Source organism: Ammospiza nelsoni, chromosome 1 (genome assembly GCF_027579445.1).
Source record: "Ammospiza nelsoni isolate bAmmNel1 chromosome 1, bAmmNel1.pri, whole genome shotgun sequence".
Taxonomy (NCBI): Eukaryota; Metazoa; Chordata; class Aves; order Passeriformes; family Passerellidae; genus Ammospiza; species Ammospiza nelsoni.
The window spans coordinates 64,787,002-64,808,093 of record NC_080633.1 but is presented as its reverse complement, the minus strand read 5'-3'; the positions used below and the strand labels follow the sequence as shown (position 1 = coordinate 64,808,093).

General features: G+C 41.3%; 1 protein-coding gene and 1 long non-coding RNA gene across 5 annotated transcripts in view; both read right to left on the bottom strand.

Annotated features, from left to right (window-relative positions):
- LOC132073135 (uncharacterized) overlaps positions 1-21,092 on the bottom strand; it is a 1,090,256-nt gene that overhangs the window by 170,313 nt on the left and 898,851 nt on the right. The gene's annotated exons all lie outside the window — the stretch shown is intronic.
- On the bottom strand, positions 1,243-16,222 carry MYLIP (myosin regulatory light chain interacting protein). Its single transcript, XM_059480384.1, has 7 exons — positions 16,003-16,222; positions 14,807-14,997; positions 5,919-6,104; positions 4,978-5,175; positions 4,474-4,638; positions 2,975-3,395; positions 1,243-2,635 (listed from the first exon to the last, which is right to left on the bottom strand). Exons 1-7 carry the CDS (start codon positions 16,087-16,089, stop codon positions 2,546-2,548), a joined length of 1,338 nt encoding a protein of 445 aa, XP_059336367.1. The 5' UTR covers positions 16,090-16,222; the 3' UTR covers positions 1,243-2,545.

Below are 21,092 nucleotides of genomic sequence, written 5' to 3'. Positions count from 1 at the left end.
AGCAATGCCTCTGAAGAAAGAAGTGGGTGGACAAATCAAAGCTATCCTTGCATTGATTTGCATGAATTTTTTTCTTACATATAAACCAACTGAGGCTTGTGTAGGGGTGTACAACACTGCAGAGGTGGGCTGCTGCTCAATTTTCAGAACAGGTAACATAATTTTATTTAAAAAACCACAAACCCCCACCGATTGGAGAACCCCTCCTAGCTGCCAAAGTCCATCAGCCTTTGCTTGTTGCTGTACACTTTGCTTTGCCAAGACAGAACCAGGCTCCCAGCAGCTTCAGGCACAGCCTGCACCAGGCCAGGCTCCTGCCTGCACTCAGACCTCACAGCTTTCCAACACTAAACAGGTTATGTTTACAGAAGGCATAGGATTTGGCCAAATTCCACCACTGCCATATAACCGGTTTCAAGCCCTACCTTGATTAGAGTTCTAATACTGGAATTATTTTTATAAGCAAGGTCTAATTACACAGTCAATTTAATTACAAGGACCTAGAGCTCATGCTTGCCTATTTTAACAGCTTGATCATGTTGCATGTTTTAAATCAGATTTCTGTATTAACATCTATTTATATTAATTTACAATCCATTTCAGCCAGCTGCCATAATGGATTAGATGTTACTAACATAATATGGTTGTAATCTTGGCACGCAAAGGTTTGCTCAAGTACCACTGTATGCTGGTACAATAGCTGGACAGTGTTCTCTGAGCACACTTGTACACCCACTCCTTCCTTTTCACTGCACAGCACAGCCCTGGAAGTGCTGAAGCACCATCTCTCCAACAATGTAAAAGGAGTTAGCAAGTCTGAATAGTTCCAACCAAAACATTGACACCAACACATCTGTAATCAAAAACTTGCTAGACAGGACTACTGAAACTCCAACCCTCTTCTCTCAAGCTGCATTTTTTAATTTCTCTCATTCCGCTGTAATATACCTCCAGGTATAGTGCCCCAGATTTGGGGAATTTATTGTAGAAAATATTCTTCACAAGGTCAATTTGGAAGGCTATGCTACAAGTTTGAATATGTCAGCTGTTCAAAAGTTCACTGTCTGTAACAAATGTCAGTTTTCTTCCCTCCTTTGCATGCTTGCATGCACTTGAGAAAACCTCATTACCTCAAACGTGACAAAATATTCAAGACTCTAAACATGAAAATACTGCATTGTGTTTTCAGTTCAGTAATGCCTCAGATGAATATCAGAAGAAAATCATCACAGCAATAACACAAAGATTTTTAAAGTCCTTTATTAATCTGAATATAAAAAAGACAGAAGCTGCCTACAATATAGGACAAAGCTCTTGCTTCATGAGGAAACAAAATTTTCTTTACAAAGTGAAAAAATAAATACCCTCTTAGAGTAAGGTTTATATGCTAATGTGTCATAAAAAAGTAGAGTTTTAATATTTTGACAAAATGTCTGTGCAAAGAAACAGATGCATAAACACACATTACTGCTACATTAAGGCAATATGAAAAGTATAGTCAGAGAATTTCAGTAAAGTGACAGTGTACTTTTCTAGCTTTGATTAAGCCAGTATTGCACCCAAACATGGTCTCCAGTTCTCTCTGTACCCTGGAGAAGACACTAGGAAACCAGAGCCCAAAATGCCCAAGTAGGGGGAGTGGAAATCAAAAACATTTTATTGGGTAAGTAATTTCCTGCTAACAATGCTAACTGAAGAAAGCATTTAAAATTATACAAAACCCTTATAGATTACTGGTGTATGTTTAATAGTTTAAAATCAGTCTCCAAAAATAAAGCCAACTTGAAGAGCAGTTGCCTGCAGCTTCCAAGACCACCAGCCAGAAGTAGACTGTGGGAAAACTGGGAGTACCCTGCCCACTGAGACTGTGAATGAACTGCCATAGCAGTGCTTCCACAGGACACTGGCAACCACAAGACTTTCCTGACCCACCCTCAATACTTGAAGATTAACAATCTTGTCCTCCCTTTCCAAAGCTATTCCCTCAGAATTGTTTTCTGTGTAATAGAATTCTGAGTTAAGCACAGCTGCTTATTGAAGCCTTGTAACTTCAGTTTAAGAACTATTTTTTTAAAAAGAGATCTCTCCTCTTAAAAGCAGTTTACTAAAAGCAGAAGCTATGAGCCTTACTAAACTGGTATGTGTAAAAGCAAGTCTTACTATTAAAATAAACAGTGCAACTGTACTAAGAAAGATTTAGAGCATGTAAAAGAAAAGGCTGTGTTGCTTTTGCCAGGTACATCTGCATGTGTCCACCACATTTCTCCAGGGTTACCGAGCTTTGTGGCAACACTGCCGTGCTACAAACTTATGGATCATTCTTTAAAGAACATGAATCAATTACACTTCTACTCTCAGAAGATGTCCCAAACCATTTAGGACATGCTGAACAAAGAATATTTATGTTAAAAAATGCAGTATATTTTTTTTTTTGCTTCTGATCGTGCATAGGTGCCAGAGTGATTGCCTTCTTCACAATCAATGGTTGCATTTGTTATTAGTGCAGTTTGAAGAGTACACGATGCATTTGAAGTGTGTACGGAGATCATATCACAGTCAGATTGAGAAGACTGGTGTGGGTTGGCAAGTACACGTGCTGGACATGCTCTACACGAGATCTGCAAACAGGACACGACTGGAAAGGGAAAACATTGGGAAATTAGTTTACTTTGTGTTTTGGGAGTCTCTGCACTTCCTGGAGACTTTACATACACCGTAACAGCATTTTTTCCATCATCCTATATTTAAGACAGGGTATGGCTGGAAGCATGCAGCTCATTCTTAGCCTCACCACAAATTACATTAGCACATCATTTAGACAGAATGCTCTCTGAAATTAGTTTGCCACAAAAAAATTTTAGTAGTTTTACTAGACCATCAACACAAACATATTAATCTATGACCATCAAATATTAAAAAAAATCAAACCTTCCACACAAAATGGTAAGTCATAACTTAATAGCACTGCATTTACCTGTAACTGGGAAGCACAGGACTTGCAGCAAACTGTGTGGCCACAGGGACAGAAGGTTGAATTTATCTCTTCTTCACAACACACCATACAAAGCATGGACTCCTTCAGCTTGCGCAGCTTCTCTTGCAGGGCTTTTGTTTGTTGGCAGCTGAGACCCTCGCAGTTGTCACAGTTCATGCTGCTTTCTGAAGACTTAAGAGGGGAACTTGGTGGGGTTTGATCACTTCTTGAAACAAGATCCACAATGCCAGCATTATAAAGAGCTCGCCTTGCATGATCATAAACTTCTTTTGATGTTCTTTTAATATCAAAGACGTATTTTTTACCAAGATTAATGTTTTCATTCAGAAATAGAGATGCTAGGTGACCCTTTAAGTCTCGACTATACTGCATCATGACAGCACTGGTGACAGTGTCACACCTATAAAGCAACAGGACAAATGCAAACTTTGTTAGTTAATACCAATACAAGATCCTACAGTAATTTGTTCCCAAAGTTGAAGTAACAGCACTGAAATTAAAGCAATTTAAACCGTCTGAGGTAATATTTAAGCTCTTGAATGATCATCTTTGCATGAAAATTCTCCTTTGAAAAGTGTAAAATGGAAAGTGACAATTACTTTACATCTTCAAAATGTGAAGTGTCTGGTAAAATGGAGTCAGCCTATGAAAGGGACTTAAAAGAATTATGCTAACAAAAAGCAAACAGTTGCCTAATCCACAGTTCAGCCTGGCAACACCTTTCTGCATGGCATTTCCAAACATTGCCCTAAAGAATTCCAGTTAAAAGTCTTTGGCTCTCAATTTTTATCATAGAATCAAGTAATGTTTTTAACCCAATTTCCACCCAGTACCTTACATGCTAATATTATGCCATTCTGAAGGGAACCAGTGTAAATGGGAGTATAGAGAATTAAGGCATTTGTATTTGCCACTGTGCATTTCAGCCACCCTAACCATGCTTGTCACATATTTCAGTGATCCAGTTGAATTTTCAGAAGCCTATTAAGGCATATCACTTCTCTAGGCAACACAGGAAGGAAAGCACAAACAGAACAGAAGGACTACAGCCTCACAGGGCCTAAAGTCCAAGATCTAAGCTTATAGCCAAATGCTATTGCCAAACTAAAATTCTGCTTAAATTAAAATCAAACTGCAAAGAACAGAAAATTGTAAGCAGATACAAAGATCAAGAAGTAATTGAAATTAGGATGTGGTAGTTAATTTCAAGAAAACACTAAGTGTGTTAAAGTTTATACTTTGAAATGCTGTTATTCACAGTGGGAAAATTTTGCTTATTTTTCTTGTTAGTCCTACCCCACAAAATGGAAAGTAGCAAAAACCTGTTCAGCTTCTGGACTTAAGAGGAAAGAGAGGCTGCAAAGACAATGGAATTTTGCAGACTATTTCCAAAGTGCAGTTAGACTGCTGGCTGCTCAAGCACTTAGATCAAACACTGGAGAAGAGCAGCAGCACATGACTCTGGGGGCAATACTGACCTGTAAAATGCATGTGTCTCTGTAATTGCTCTGTAGAGTCCACTTGCTGCCCTTGTACTGATCATCTTAAACAAGAGAACCACACTATTACCAGACTCCTTGGTAACAGTCAGATATACATTCTTTCCAGACTGAGTTGCCATTTGAACAACAGGATAAGCAATCCTATAAATTAATGTCAAAAAAAGAAAGGTTATTTAGTTGTTAAGGATTAGGGCATTTTCCACTAACTATTACAGTGCATTTTTATCAGAAGTTACAATGATTTCTAATGGTAGTCAGCAATGCTGATTAAAGATGCTGGCTCAAAAATATTAATAAAAATCAAGATTATTAAGGTCACTTATTTATCTTGATTACAAGCAGGTACTGCTCTCAGACCCTACATCCCAATAGTCTCTTTTAGTCATTGTCAGAGCCATTTTGTGTATTGATGTGAAAACTAGGGGTGTGCTCCATGTTTCTGAAAAATTGATCATGCAAACAGTTTCAGGAAACACATACCTGTTGATTGGACTGAAGTCATCTTTGCAGATGGATATGCCTTCAGGTCCAACACCAATAAGGAGTTTTTGCCCTTCACTGTCTCTCACTGAGTGCCACTCTACCCCATAGTTCTCCAGTGTTGTAACAATCTGTAGAATCTGGTATTCAGCAGATGCTTGACTGAGACCTTCTAGTTCCTTGTGCTTTGTAATAATGCTGTTGATAAAATGATTAAGGATAGGTGAAATAATTCAAATATCTGCTGTTACTGTCAGCAGCTTTAACACGGGTTTTTAGATGACCTAGTTAAACAGATTAGTAAATGCTCCTGACCTGCTTTATCTGTCTATAGATTTCCAGCAATTATGAACTGGAAATTGTTGAGAATTACCAAAACATCCTAAGAATGTCAAGGAGAAAACATTGTGCATTTGCTTAGAAATGAAAAAGCTACATGTAATCAAAGCTTTCCAAATAACACCATCAGCCCCAACATATTTCCCTGAGCTACCACTAAGTTTATAGTTAAAGAAAACACTACAGAAAAGTATGAAACACAATGTTTCCTGATATTCAGGAGCTATGAAGATGTTTCAGAATTCTGTTTACTTTTCAGAGTAAGGGTACTAAGCCAAATAAATTCCTTCATTCACAAGTACAGGTCTAAGACAGACTTAAAATTTAAATACCCTGCTCCAGATACTTAAATATATCTGTATTTCCTCACCTACCAGAGATTTCCTAAGAAAAAACCAACCAACCAGCCAAAACTTCACCTCATAACTGAGCTTAAAAATTGAACTGAAATCAGAACATCAAACATTCAGGTTGGAGATTTTGAACTCCAAAGCTATTACTGTAAAATTACTCATTTACACTATATCACCAGCAATTAAATGCATAACAAAATCTTCTGCTGTTGGTCTCCAAAAAGGAAACTAGATCATTGTGCTTTTTACCTCTCCAAAATGGTAGTGGTGAGCTCTTTTGCACACAACTCCTCATAATTGTACTTGGCAGTGTTCTGGTTATAATCTCCAAACTTCATCTGTGCCAACAATGCACTAAGTTCAATTGCATGCTCTGAAGAACACTGAAGATTACCAGCAAGAAGATCTTCTTTTATATGCAAGAAAAACATATGCCTGCAACACAATCAGAAACATTTGCTCACACAGTGTTACATGATATCTGTAATCAAGACAAGTAACAAGTAACATCCCAGCTATGTTTGGTAATCAAGAATTTGCAATGAATGCACCAAGGAGATGAAGCCTGGCATGAGGCAAAGAAAAGGCCCTCCATCTTATTCTTTACTTACTCTTAAAAACAAAGCTACAACTGAAGGCGGCATCTAAAATCACTGCTAAAAGAAAAGAGCACTTCACCATCATCCTGAATATCTCAAGAATAAGAACTGCTTTAACTCCTAAGGCCACTCAGTAATTTCAATTTAGTGAGTAAAGTATCAATGAAAGATTTCAATTTGTTTCCCATGTTTACATTTTTGTTGTGACTTACAGGTTATTCTTCATTTCACAAAAGCAAATTTGGGAAAAGCATCTGAAAACATTCACACTTCTGTTATGCAAGAGGGGAAGCCATACTCTCTCTGCACACTGGAAATGCCCCTGCCCCTACAGCCACGGTGTTTTTGCCAAGAACAGGATTAACAGAGCAACTTGAAATACCTGCAAAGGCATTGGGGAATGAAATAGAAAAACAGCTATGGTGTAAGCATTTGTCAGATCAACCTTTGCACTTGAGACCAAGACAGGTTTGACAGCTTGCTGAAAACTCAAAAAGCTGCTCTTCATTATCTAATAGGTTACTTGACAGACAAATCAACATTTTCACCAACATTAACAGCAACATGTCATAATCCCCTATGGGTTGGCCTATCTTCTACAGATCATCCTTGTTTTCCTTCAGGCGACACAATATAAATTTTTTACCATTTAAGGCTCAATGTATGTATGGAAGCCAGATGGAGTATTATGTATCACAGAAAAAAATCTTTCAATAAATGAAGCCTAGCACCCACAGGGATGTGTCTTGGCTTCCACAGGAACACAACATTTACTCTTCTAAAATGAAGTCAAATCTACTTTTAAGAAAAGCTTTACTGAAGCTCTGTATTTAACCTCTCATCACTGAAGTTGAAGATGCTAATAAGTGATGAGCTTTCCTTCCAATTGGAATTTTGAGCCTTACATATATTGTTGTAGCATTCTATAATTCCTCTGTACAACAAGGCAAATAAGACTTTTTTCAGAATTATTAGTAAATACAGAACTCACAAAAGTTGAGTTCTTTCTTAGCTCTGTTGGTAAATGTTGCAACTAAGAAGATACCAGCCCAAAAGAAGCCTCATATCCACAATTTTTTGAATCAGGACAAAACAGAATTGGTATTAAATTGTCCTGTAAGCTTTCCTACAGTCCACTTCCTGCAAGGATTCACAGCTCCAACACTTCCCTTTGCAAACCATTTGTCATGCTACAGCATCATGCAAGTTGTGATGCAAGTGCCTCATTGCATCACTCTCAAGTCTAAACATCAACCCACACCCTTCAGCAGTTCTAGAGGGGGGTCTGGTGGAAGCCAATGTCCTCACACTGTGCAGGACACAACTTGAGGTGGCAAGGGGACCAGACCTTCAGAGAGAGTTGTGTCCACTGTCAGCAGGTTATTCCTTCTTTAGGCTGTTTTTTTTTGAGAGTCAAACCACTGCTCCCATGTGTTTCTCCTACCTTGCAGAGTCACAGCTCTTTGGGCTTGGGGCCCAGAAGGGCATATCTCTGGCCTTTTAAGATTATTTAGTTGTACAGACTCTTTTTTTGTGCTCAGCACATAGATTTAAAGAATTCAGTATAAATTAGGAAAACACCAGGGCCAAAATAAATTAAAATACTAGGCCTTTCCCTAAGTCTAATCAACATTTCATAAAATAAACAGCTTCTCATGCACTCTTGATCCTCTGACAATACTAGAACAGGATTTCCAGTCATTTTAAGTACTAATTAAACAATTTCAAAGAAAGATTAGACTTTTTTTCTCATTAGCTAAAACACATTTACAACTACCACACCTAAAATATTGTATATTCAGGGTTTTTTTCATATGACAGCACTGACTACACAGGGTAAAGTCAAGAGTTCTCCCCTTACTGGGAAGAGTTTATTGACACCTCAAAGGGAGCTGAAAACCAAAATATTGCTCCTGCAAATACAGATGAATTACAGAAACAGCAGATGCATGGCTTGTCACATTCCATTACTACAAAGCCAGTAATGGCACAGGAAGACAAATGGGTTTAAAGCACAACGTGAAGTAGCATCACATCAGCTAATGTGCAGTAACTTCCCTTAACTGGCTCACAGCACATAAGGGAAAACATCTCACAAATACTCAGCTACTTTGCATTTTTTTTTGATAAATAGAACAAACAGCACGTATAAAGGACGGTTATTGCAAAGTAACTAACTAGCTATGCAAATTCAGTCCATCTGCACCTAAATAACCTAAACTGCACCCATAACAGGGCAGTGAAGGACTTCACACTGACCTGTTAGAGCAGATGGCCTGAACCAAAGGTAGCAGAGAATGTGCTACCTGAACTTTGTGTGTGTGTGTGTTGGTGGGATTTTTGTTCCTGCTGCAGAGTGCACTCCTTCAAAGTTATATTAATATCCATTGTAAAATCATTCCTCTTCAAAGGTCCAAAACATGACACTAGCCACAATCTGATAACAAACAAAGACTTAATTGTTTTTAACACTAAACTAAACAAAGTCTTTTGATCCTTAAAGAAAAAGGCCTAAGAATGTGATTTTATTGCTGAATACAGTCAAGCAAAACTAAAGCATCAGGATCCTTGATGCAGTTCCTTATCTAATTCTGCAAATCCTAAAGGACCCATTAGACTGTCTTGTAGAAAACCTGCTCATATCACAGATACTATTAGTTACAAGAAAGGATTTATCTAAGTTTTTGTAAATTAGATTGTGACCTAATCACTTCATACACAATCCACCATCCTGTCTCTCTTTTGGAACCTTTAGATATGATTAAAAAAAATTAAGACTTTTCTCACCTCTAAAGATAGTCAGGTTGAACAGTAAAAGATACATTTTTTCCAAGGAATTATTTCAGCACTAGTACTTTAGACTTACTGGAATTCTTACATAGCAACTTTTAGAACAATGAACTGTTAAAACTAAAAACTGGACTGTTTTTACATTCCCTAAAGGTTGCATTTCCAGCATTGCTGGGAGAAAAGCTGAAGTTTGTCCACCACATAAGAAACGAAATGTTTTTGTTTCTGCATCATTCACACTTCAGTTGCACTTGATACATTAATATTACATGTTACAAATTTGAGAAGTGAAGTCAGACCAAAGGTATGTCTGACTGTTCCTACCCCCCACCCCAGCCCCAACAATCCCTTAGCACATTCTGCAGCTTTTTACTACCCTCGCCGAGGGTTTGTTTAGTCTTTAAATCTCCACAAAGTTCAAACTCTGAACTTTGCCCATCAACTGCTGTGACTCCTTGTCATCCTAACACCTGCCAGACACCTTGGGACATTGATTAACCAGCGGCAGCTTTAAGGACAAACAGAACTTCCCGTGGCACTTATAGCCCAAGTTCTGTACATGTGACAGCATGAGCACAAAAGACAGTCTGTGTAACCCAAAATTGCCTTTTCTGCCCCTCTGAACCCCATGCTACCTACACATACCTGTGCATTCAATTGTGGAACATTTTCCTCTGAGTTTGGCAGCTCAAAACACTACCTAAGCACACTGACTAGAGGGCAACACATTAAGTTTGCTAAAGCTACACTCCATCAGTCACTGCCCAGACAGATTTCTTCCTTTCCAAAAGAACAAAGAGCAGTTCTGCAATTAGAACAAGACCAGATTTTCTTCAAGCATTAGCTACACTGGTGATTTTATATTCATTTTGCATCCTTATTTTTGGATCCATGTTCTGCATATAATTTAAGATTTATGTACTTACAAAACAGTAAAATCAAATGTGGTGTGATTAATGTATTGCAGTTGGATGTAAATAATTTGATACAAAAACTGTAGAAAGGGGAGGTTGCAAGATTTCAGCAGATGGTCCATTTCACAAAAATGTATAGCTATCAAACCAAAGCCACATACCCAGATATCAATCACATTAATTGCTTTTTGCCTCCCTCTGAAGCAATTTATGCAGGCTGACAACACTGAATACTGCTACCAGAAACAGACATCAGTACTTCACAATGGAATTCCAAGAGGGGGCAAATCACCTAGACTGTGTTCATCCAAATGAACTGGCAGTAACAACTCCACAAAAAAATACTATAAAAAATACGTGTAACACAAGATCATATTTTCTTTTGTAACTCATTGAAGACAATTATGTGTATTAGGAATCAAGGCTCTGCAGCACTACTAGTAGTTTCTACAAATATTTTTTAAGCAAAACAAGGGAAACGGAGCAAAATGGTAGCTAAAAAATTTAAGCTCTAAATTTAACTGTCAGTGGAGGAAGTGACAAACCCCAATCCTTCACCAAAGAGGTGTCTGCATATGACTAATGACCTCTAGAATCACAGCCAAAAGACCTCATTCTCTTGCCAGACTACTGGCAAGAATCTTGGCATGCCTCCCAAGGAACTACCTGTTCTCTTTGGGGTAGATGCTCCTTCCTACCGTGCAGTACATTTACTGCTCTGTAGTCTAAAATCAAAATTAAGAGGGATGATTGTTCTCTCTAAAAATATATTGATAAAGATTTCTAAATCTATAGAAAATAATTCTATTTTTAAAAGCAGACAAAGCCACCCTACCTTAAAAAAAGCAATGTTTTTTTCTTTTTTTATGCTCATTATCTATGTTGTTCATTGCTCATAACAGACTGGATAAAAGGTTACCAGCTGCAATTAACTCTGACTTAGACAAACAGATCCATTAAACTCACCCCAGTGTCAATCACACACGCTTTCATTGCCTGGTAAACAAAGGCCACACCATTGCTGTGCCGGCTACCCAATGTTATAGGATAAAAAGCAAGAAAACCATCCTGTTGTATGTATCTGACTCCTCAACACATCTAAGGCCACTCTTATTTTTAACTAGTTCATCAATACAACTGGACAACACAGCAAAAATTGTACTTTGAAAATATAATTCAAATACTGGCAAACGTCACACAACTTTTTAACAACCTCAAAAACAATAATTGCCACTTTCAAGGTTGGCAAAACACAGCTCTTTTGAATGCTTCATGATACTGTGTGGCTCGCTAGAATTTGACACATTTTGTAGCTTACATGTGAATATTTGGCTTTCAGTCGCGCTACACAAGACAAATAATGCTGAACTGAAAACCTAAGCCCATCATTCTCCCAGGCTGCTGCCGGGCACCATGGGTGCACGTTTCCAGGCTCCACAGCAGTCTGCGGCCGATGCCCGGAGCTCTCTGCCCAGGGCAGGGGCGCGCTGTCTCACACCGGAGCTGCCTCCCGCGCCGCGGCCACTCCCGCTCCCTGCCCCGGACACCGGCACCGCTCCTGGGCACCGCCTCCCGGCCCACCCCGGCAAAAAGTCTCCTGAGAATTCCCACTAGCGAAGTATAATCCTTTCTCTAAGCCCTAGCTCCTTACTGCAATTCAACACTTCACAACATTTGATACGTGAACCACCCACAAGTCATTCACCAAAGGAGTGAAAAGTAGGTTTGCTTTTTTTCCACCCCTAACTGTTGCACGACCTATCAAAGAAATACGAAACAGTGAAAATGAACAAGACACAAGCCAGAGTTATGATCTCGATCTTGGCCCATCACATGTGTCTTTGAGCAAAGAGGTAACAATCCTTTTCAAGCCAGTGTGATTTTCCATGCTAAAGAAAACTTATAGCTAGCTCTTCAAATTCCTCTAAAGCAGCACGCTGTTCACATCTCAGACTTGTCTGTAAATCTCTGACAGCAGCAGATTAAATTTGAATGACATTCTTGCACTGAAGCACTTTTATTCCATTGAAAACAAGTCTAAACTATGAAATCATGTGGTGCAGTTCAGTACCAGGTAGTCAAATAAAAAACCTAAAAGTTGAGATCCAAAGAAGAATAAACTGTTTTTAACCATGTTGTAAAAAAGTGCAGTAGAAAGGGTTTCTCCACGCACTTCTCAGATTCCCAAAACATTTAGTGAACGTGGTTTGTTGCCACAGTGGTCAGAGGTAAAATTATAACCTGCTGTCTTTGTGCTCTGTAGCAAGAAGGCTGCCTTGTATAAGAATATTAAAATTTGCTGCAATCTTCCTCTGGGCTGATAAAGATAACAGAAGCAGAGGCTGACATTCTGTTGCCAGATTGGATTTCACAGCATGTAGAAACCTGAACATTAAATTGCTACAAACAAACATACACCTGAGTTTTAAACTCCAGTGCAAGGCAAGGGTCTCCCACGAAGCACTAACACTGGGGTTGGCAAAGGTTCCTAAGGATACAGAAAAAACCCTTTGCTTTTTCACTCAGTCACAACGCTTGCCACTATAATCATGATGAAGCACATCAACAAAATTTAGAATTACTTGCAGCTTCTCAGATTTCAAAAGCGGTCTCAACATGCATCTAATTTATATGTAAAAGCAGGATCAGAAGCTGCAAGCAAAAGACTGGAAAACTTCCCCAGTGTTCTTCACACACAGGACCACAAGGCAACAGCTCTGCCAGAAACACCCCACACATCAAATATGGACACAACAGCTGAAGGAAACGAAGGATACCCATCACTTTCTTCATCAAGACTTTGCAGATAAAGATGAAACAATGTGTCAGCTTTAATTGTACAGCTAATCCTTGCAAATCTATGATATACTTATTGATTTTTGAGTTTGGCAACAGGTTTACAAGTTTTTAATCTTCTCCTTCATGTTTACACACACACTAAGTATGAATTCACAGTTACACACATATGTAAATCCTCAAGCAGACCTAAGTAGGAAAAAAAGCCACTCTACTAAAACTCAGTGTCAACAATCTAGGAGAATAGACATTTACCACAGACACTGGAATTCTAGACCTGCTACATGGGGACTACTGGGCATATACAACTAAAAGGCAGTTATTACAACTTGACATAAAACTTGTATTTGGTTTTAATATATCTCTTCTGGTGCCTAAACCCGGGTTAATTTTTAAATTGTTTATTAAAAATATTAGTTTCAGAACAGTCTTAACACATAAAAGAAAGCCTGCCCCACCTACATCCTTTTAAGTCATCTTTACAGTGGAGAAATACTTGCTGCTTTGATGTAGGTGTACAAACTCTGTTACATTTTAGCTACCCAAGCCAGTATTTGAGGCCCTTGGGGCATGTTTCACCAGTTCAACCTCTCTATTAACTTCCACCTCCTGCCAGGTCTTGCATCGACAGTGCTGAAGGCAGGGACACAGACATCTGTAAAAGTCTTGTGAAGTTGAACAAGCATTCATCAATGATAGCATAAAAATGCCACTTGGAGGTTTCCTCAGATTTTCACCCTGATTTGCTTTGTGAGCAGAGACACATCTGACATGCTCAGGGTAATCTCTTTCGCCTCGTCAGGTATGAAATTGTGTGGCTCCTTTTGTTCAACTCAAATCCCATTTGTTATTTGGTTTTATACTTACCAAGAATATTTAAATAAGAGTTTCTTTAAGGAAAAATATTCCACCATATGCCATGGATAGCACAAAGTATTTCCTAGATAAAAGTATATCAGAACTGGAATTCAGTTTAAATGCATTTGCCTAACTGAAACTATTATCCAGGACAACCATGGTCTACCACCACAGCATTCTGAAAACTTCAACCATATTGATGAGCTGAAACCACTGCCCCCCAAAAGCCTCTCCCCTACACATTAGATCAAAAATTAAATTTAAAGCCTTTTTCCTATGAAATAAACATTAAATCAGACTGTCAGCCTCTGACCAAGTTCTTTAGACATTCTGTGCAAAAGCACCGCGTTGTACTCATGGTCTTAATTCTGAAAGTACTAAGTTAATGATTCTGAGAGTAACAAGCTCAGGTGAGTAGTGAAAATGGGTTTTGGCATTATCATACAGACACTAGATTTCAATTGGCCCCATTCCTATTAACTGTACCATCCAAAACTAACAGGAAAAAGTAGTTGGAAGGTCAACATTAAATACACACGTGTACAGCATTCTTTAAAGATAATTCCATTGCAATTCATGTGGTAATCAAACTCAAGGAGAAAAAGCAAGTGTTCCCTACTAATTTTAGAAGACTATTCCTTCTGATTTAATAACAGTAGGACAATTTAGTCAAGAGGACTTGCCACAGAAGCAGCCAGACAGCTGTTTCTTTTGTAGCCTCTAAGGGCCTGTAGCTATATGAAAGTTACTGTAACATAATACCAGACAAAAAGGAATTCAGCAAGTTTTTTTGCACTGTGGGAGGAATTATTTCCTGCCTTTCTGTACTAGTGGTTCAGAATGACCTAGAGTAACACCACAGAACAGAGGTTACTATCGGACACAAAAATACCATATAAAAAGTTTGCTACTGTAACTTAGTTTCTTCCAGTTTCAGTGCTAAGTGCTCAAAAAATTACACTCATTGCTTACTGGCAGCTACACGAAGCTTAATGTTGCAAATTTAATTAAATTTTTTATTAAAACAATAAACTTCAAAAACACTAAGATTTTAAAACTACATAGAAAAGTCATGCAAAATTACCATATGATAAAAAATAAAACCAGCATGCAATCACTTTTGTAAGTTACAGAAATTGGAAGCAAAATATTAAATGTGCTTACAACCGTATTTACTCACCTTGTCTGTTCCTGTAAGATAAGATGTGGCTCAACAAAAAACTTGACTCTCAGTTTCAATCGATAAGGGGCTAAACCATCCATCTGCTGGGAGATCCTGTTCCTCAAATTCAGCCATAGATTCTCCCCTTTGCTGCCAGTGAACTGCAGTCCAAAATAATCAACTTCTATAATCCCCAACCTTCTGCAAACCTGAAAGAATAAGATTATTTACAATCAGGCTACATGACAATGAAAAGTAACATCTGAAGTGGTCTTTCAGACTGCTCACTTAAAGAGCACTCTCAAAATTCTGCTGTTAGCACCTTTATACAAGGCTTAATCACTCGGATTTTAGGTTGCATACAAAACAGCCCAGAAAAAAAATCACTAAGCATGAACTAGGAATTTCTCCACTAGCCAAAATACACATGGGCTTCCACGGTCAAATTTCACCCTCAGGACAGACACTTCAGAGGGTCAGCGGATTTCCACGAGAGGAGAATATCTGCTCCTCAACATCGTAGCCAACAGCACTTGCTGGGCAAGGAGGAGTGACGAAGTACAGTCACCCACAAGTTTTACTGAGGTGCCAGCAGCACACCGGACTGTTCGTCCGTGTCCCCCCAGCATCCCCACGGCAGCCACAGCCAGGCGGTGGTGACGGAAAGGCGAGAATGCACCTGGCCGGCAGCTCCAGCCCGCTCGGGCCTGGAGAGGGCTGGATGCAGTGGGTGCTACATCCCCCGCCTGTGGCCCCACTCCTGTCCCCTCCCGGGGACACTTCCAGCGGGATTCAGTGGCGAGGCCCGGGCCTGCGATTCCCACGGGAGAGGGGCTGGAGAGCCCCGTGGCGTGAGATGCAGCACCTTCTGCATTCACCATGGAGAAAGGGTTGGGGAAAAAAAAAAAAAAAGAAAAAAGAAAAAACCGGAAAATCAAAATAAGAAACCAAAACCGTAAGAGAAGCGGGGAGACTGCGGCGCTCCCCGCCCCCACCGCCGCGGCCGCCCCCGCACGGCCCAGCCCCGCGCCACCGCCGCCCCTCGCCTGGCGCCCGGGCCCCGCCGCGGGGAGAGGGCGGCGGGCTGCCAGGGCAGCCGTGCGGCCGCCGGGCACCAGCGCTCGGCAATGCCCCGTGGTCACCGCTGCGCCCGCCACAGCCCCCGCCCCGAGGGCTGGCGCCCGGCGGGCGGGCGGCGGGGAGAAGCCCCTCACCTGGTTGAGGCAGTCCTCGCCGTTGGCTTTCGCCTCTACCTCCACCTCCATCACCACCGCGTCCGGCCTGGTCACATAGCACAGCATGGTTGGAGACAGCCGGTTCCGCTGCTACCGCCACGAACACCCGGAGCGGCCGCGCTGTCGCTGTCGCCACGGGCTGAGCCCCGCACGCGTCGCCCGCCGCCGCCCACACCCGGACCCCAGCAGCGCCCGTCCCGCGCCTCTCGCCGCCTGCGCGCCGCCAGCGCCGCTCCCTCCTTATGTACCCTCTGCTGCCCCGCCCCGCCCGGGTCCGCACCTGCGGACCAATCAGAGGACGCCTCTCATGGCTGCGGGCCGCCGCCGCCGCCAATCAGCGCCGCCATGGCCGCGCGGGCCCGTGTTGTGCTCGCTCTCTGGCGCCCCCCGCCGTGCCCGCGGGGTCGCGGGGCGCGCTGGGGCCGGTGGCGGGGCTGCCTCAGCCCCCCTCAGCCTCCTTCAGCCCCCCTCAGCCCGCCTCAGGCCCCCTCAGCCTCCTTCAGCCCCCCTCAGCCCGCCTCAGGCCCCCTCAGCCTCCTTCAGCCCCCCTCAGCCCGCCTCGGGCCGCTTCAGCCTCCTTCAGCGCGCCTCATCTCCCCTCAGCCTCCTTCAGCCCGCCTCAGCCCGCCTCACCCCCTCTCAGCCCCCCTCAGCCCCCGTCAGCCTTCCTTAGCCCCCCTCACCCTCCCTCAGCCGCCAGGGCCCGGAGCTGCTCATCCTGGCGTTGTGTCCACTTAAATGAAAGCAAGGTGTGCTCTTCCAAGTGCAGGTGGGGGCCAAGCCTGCTGGGCAGGAACAATCTGTGATGCATGTGAGAAGAGGGCAGCCATGGGCTGTATGACAACCAAATACTGCCTTCACAGAGTCACAGGATTGGTTAGGTTGGAAAAGACCTTTGAGATCGTTGAGTCCCACCTATGATGCACCATGTCAACTACTAGACTATGGCACTGAGTGTCATGTTGAGTCCTTCCTTAAACACCTGCGGGGGCAGTGTCTCCACCACCTCTGGACAGCCCATTCCAGTGTCTAATCACCTTTTCTGTGAATAAATTATTTCTAATTTCCAAACTAAACTTCCCCTGGTGCAGCTTGAGACTATGTCCTCTTGTCCCATTGCTGGTTGACTGGTATAAGAGGCTGCTCCCCACCTGGCTACACCCTCCTTTCAGGGCACTGTAGAAAGTGATGAAGTCCGCCTGAGCCCTGGCTCATGTCCCAGCTTTCAAACACTCATTTTTTGTTAAATGCAAGATAAAATTCAAATTGATGTTCTCACTCCCATACTCTCTTTGGCCTCTTCAACTCTCTTATGAAGAATGCAAAACCCTGAGGAAGGTGGAAATTTGAAGAACGACCGGTCAAGCCCTGTCACGGCCTCCATGCACCACCATGCCAAGGGATACTGGAGATTTTACACTGCTTAGACTCTGTAGACATGAATCTCGTAGATGATTCCTAACCAGGGGAAGAACACTTGCACCAGGCAAGCCCTTGGAATTATGTGTTTGTCAAGCATACCCAAGGTGCATAAAGTGGTTTATGGCTGCTTTAACAATGTAAATTGAAACAACAGGGAGGACTAAGTACAAAATGCACGCTGTGTGTGTTGCCCAAGAGAAGTATAGATCAAAGACATACTGAGCAGTGCAGTGGTAAGGAACAAGTAGGCTGTCACCAGGCAGAAGACTGTAAGATATTTCAGCTTTTTCTCTCAGACAGTGCCCAAAGGGTTGCAGCGGGCACTTGTCACATGAGCTGTCTCCTGTGTGCAGACAAAGTAGCTGAACAAGTAGCTGTGACAGGAAATGGGGTCTGGAAACAGAGTGAAGTATAATAGGAAGAACAAACCATAGCACTAATGCAAGGTCACCACAGGGCTGAATATTAGCTTGTTCACATGTGTATGGGTCACTTGTTTCTGTTTCACAATTTCTGCTATGCTTGTCAGGGTTGTTAGTTTTTCCATTTTTAACAACAACAAAAAAATGCTCAGAACTGATGCTTATTCTGCTGGGAACTCTTGCACACAAGGTATATGGAGCTTGATCCATTTTGTTCGTGTGAACTCTAGAAGACCTCTCAGCTCTGAACCAGGCAGAACAGTAGCAGACAAATAAGGGTCAGGACACAAGATGTCAAACCTGAGTGGTGCCACATTTCACCTGCACACTTCCTACCTCAGATTTTCCTGCTCAGGTCTAGAGTGTTTAATTTGAAGAACTTACAGTCTTAAAGGACCAGATTCATAGAGTGGTGGGTTGAAAAAGAGAAGTAATATGAAAGAAAGATGAACAAAATTGCAAAATTAATTGCATCTCAACTCTGTGATTTTCTGATGGAAAAAACCCAAACTCTTTTGGAAAGGCTTAATTATAAGGGGATTAGCTACTAACACAAAATTACCAAGTATTTTAGTATGGGGGAAAAGCCTGTAGTTCCCACTTCTTGTTTATTTTTTGTTGGAGTGGATGCAGGAAATTAGATTTTAGTTCTATTTTAGTTTTACCTCTACATATTGTGGTGTTGTGGTATTTTGTGTCATTTTGATTTTTCTGTCATAATCAAAAAAGTCCTAGATGTGCTTTGAAGAAACACCAAAACTGCCACAATGACTCATGCCATTAGTGTTCTGATATCCTCTCCCTGACAGTAGCTCATATCAGATGTCACAGAAGAAGGTGCAAGAAATGTTTATACAATTGTGAGATAATAATGTGCTTGTATATTTTCTCTAACACTAAACAGTTAAAGCTGGCCTATACCTGATAGATGAGCCTTTACCTTTTTTATCCATTTTTCTTGTGTAGCAGAAATCAGTTCACTTTATGCTGGGCGTTGTCCAGACAAAGAGGAACTTACCCTTTTTCTATGTATTAATATCCATCCTGTGTTTTCCTTTTATCAGACTTAATGTAAATGCAGGTGTTCTTATTATGTCTGTAAAAGAGTTATCCTGCTTTGAAATCTGCTAAACTGTAAGCCACAAAAATAGCTTGTGGCAGAAAGTTGCGTAGATTGGTTAAGCCCTGTGTAAAACAAGCATTTCTTTTTGAGGGTGTAATCTGGACACAGCTGTCACTGAAATACATTTCACTTTGCAGTCTCTCTGTGATATTTTATTCATGCTGTACAGAAGAGAGTAAAGGACCAGGCCCTGTCTTTGCACACAGGAGACAGCTTATGTGACAAGTGCCCGCTGCAGCCCTTTGGGCACTGTCTGAGAGAAAAAGCTGAAATATCTTACAGTCTTCTGCCTGGTGTCTTTGATAAATTATCAACACTCAGTGAGCTACACTGTCAAACTGCTCATAGCATGGATGTTCACCTTTTGTGTATCATAAAAGAGCAATGTTTATCAACATGTCATCTCAATGCTGTATTTCACAAAATGATATGTACTGTATCACATAGATCTCTATGGTGGGTCAGCCTTTTGCTATGCTGTCAGTTTTGAGCATAAGTGAATCACCTAATATACATTTATGTATTTACATTTCTTTGCCTAACACTAGTTGATCATTTTTCCTAAATGTATTCTATCTATAAGGTTAATTATTTGTCACATCCTGCTTCAAATATAGTGCCTCCTTATCTTTGATACTTGAATGGAAATCCTGGGAAAAGCCTAATTGCTAGGAGAAGGGAAATAATGATTTCTAGACCTTTGAATTTAGTTCTCATCATGACAAGGTTGACCATAGTTTCCAAAGAATACTCATGCCTCTTGTTCAGATTTTTATTCTCAAGGCTTCCCAGGTGGTTTCCTCCAACCTATTGTCATGATACTCCATCTTGTGAGGAATTCAGTAGCGTAGCTCTGGTCTTGTTACCCAGATGTTTATGCACGATCTTAGAAAAGATCCTCAGTTGTTGCTTATTGTCCATGGTGTTGACTCTGATCAAGTTCAGGATTTGCTGCCACAGAAAGCCAGGGTAAAAGGTTCAAAATACTCAGTTGCTGCTGGTGCTCAGGATGAGGCTTCATCAAGTATTTAGAAGTTCCTATTGTTTATCTATGCTGTTCATTTGTGGCAGTCACATTAAAGGCATGAATGAAGTGCTCAGCTCTTGGTGCCAAAGGTGTGCTCTGCTGACTGAGGGAGACAATAACCCAGACAAATGATGAGCCTACATAGAAGAGGCCTGCCCCTCTCTAGGAAAGCTAAGCACCAACAGACTTCTCACAGTGCTGGTGTCTTTTGTACTAACAAGAATGAATGGCTGCATGAGAAAATATTTCTAATTGGAATCCCAGTTTGTTGTAGCTGAGACAGTCATAATACAAAACAACACTCCGTTTTCAGAAGGCTTCAAACCCAGTTTTATTACAGCACGCATGCTTTTTATACATTCTCACAAAACTCATAAGTTTACACTTTACTCATTGGTTAGGAAAGACAAACAAAGTGCTTATTGGAATAGAGAGTTGCAAGTTTCTCTTATTCATCCTTCTTTCTTTCTTGGTTTCTATGTCAACGACCTTGGTAGAGAATTCTTTCAGGGGTAAACATGGAACCTCTTATCAAACTTCTCTCTGGCTCTCAGAAGTCACTGTAAATCCTCTTCCACACCAGTTTATATCACAATCACAAGCAGTATGATGATGTAGATTCTGGGTTTCTGTTTCCCTATTCTTGTAGTTTGTATATGCTCTCCTGTTCTTTGTTGTTGTCCAACTTTGGCTTAAATAAGAGATATTAAGTAGGTTTAAATACATGGTTTGTTAGGCTACTGACACGTTGATTGGTTGCCACCATAGCAGAGTTATGAAAGGGCCATCTTTGCAAGCCCAAAGGAGCACAGTGGCAATGGCAGATAGGAAAGCAAAGTAAGGACTAAGGGGAAAGGAGACCCTCTCTGGTCCCTTCCCAGGGCTGGCCCAGCAGACGCTCAGCCCTGGTGTCCAGGTATGAAACCTATCAATCCATCTATGTGTGATGTGAGGCAGCTTTCCAGGTTACTAAGGGGACATGCTAGCTGGAGGTGTGGGGGACATAAAACGGTGCAGGGCAAGAACTTTTGGGGATTGCACAGAATTCATCACAGGTATTCAGAGGAGAAATCAA

Bases quoted from the DNA above. Each gene is read 5' to 3' on its own strand.
- MYLIP (XM_059480384.1), bottom strand. From the start codon at position 16,089: ATGCTGTGCTATGTGACCAGGCCGGACGCGGTGGTGATGGAGGTGGAG. The intron at 6,105-14,806 runs GTGAGTAAATAC...ATTGTGTTGCAG, and splicing joins ATCTTACAGGAACAGACAAG to GCATATGTTTTTCTTGCATA. The intron at 4,639-4,977 runs GTATGTGTTTCC...ATTAATTTATAG, and splicing joins GACTTCAGTCCAATCAACAG to GATTGCTTATCCTGTTGTTC.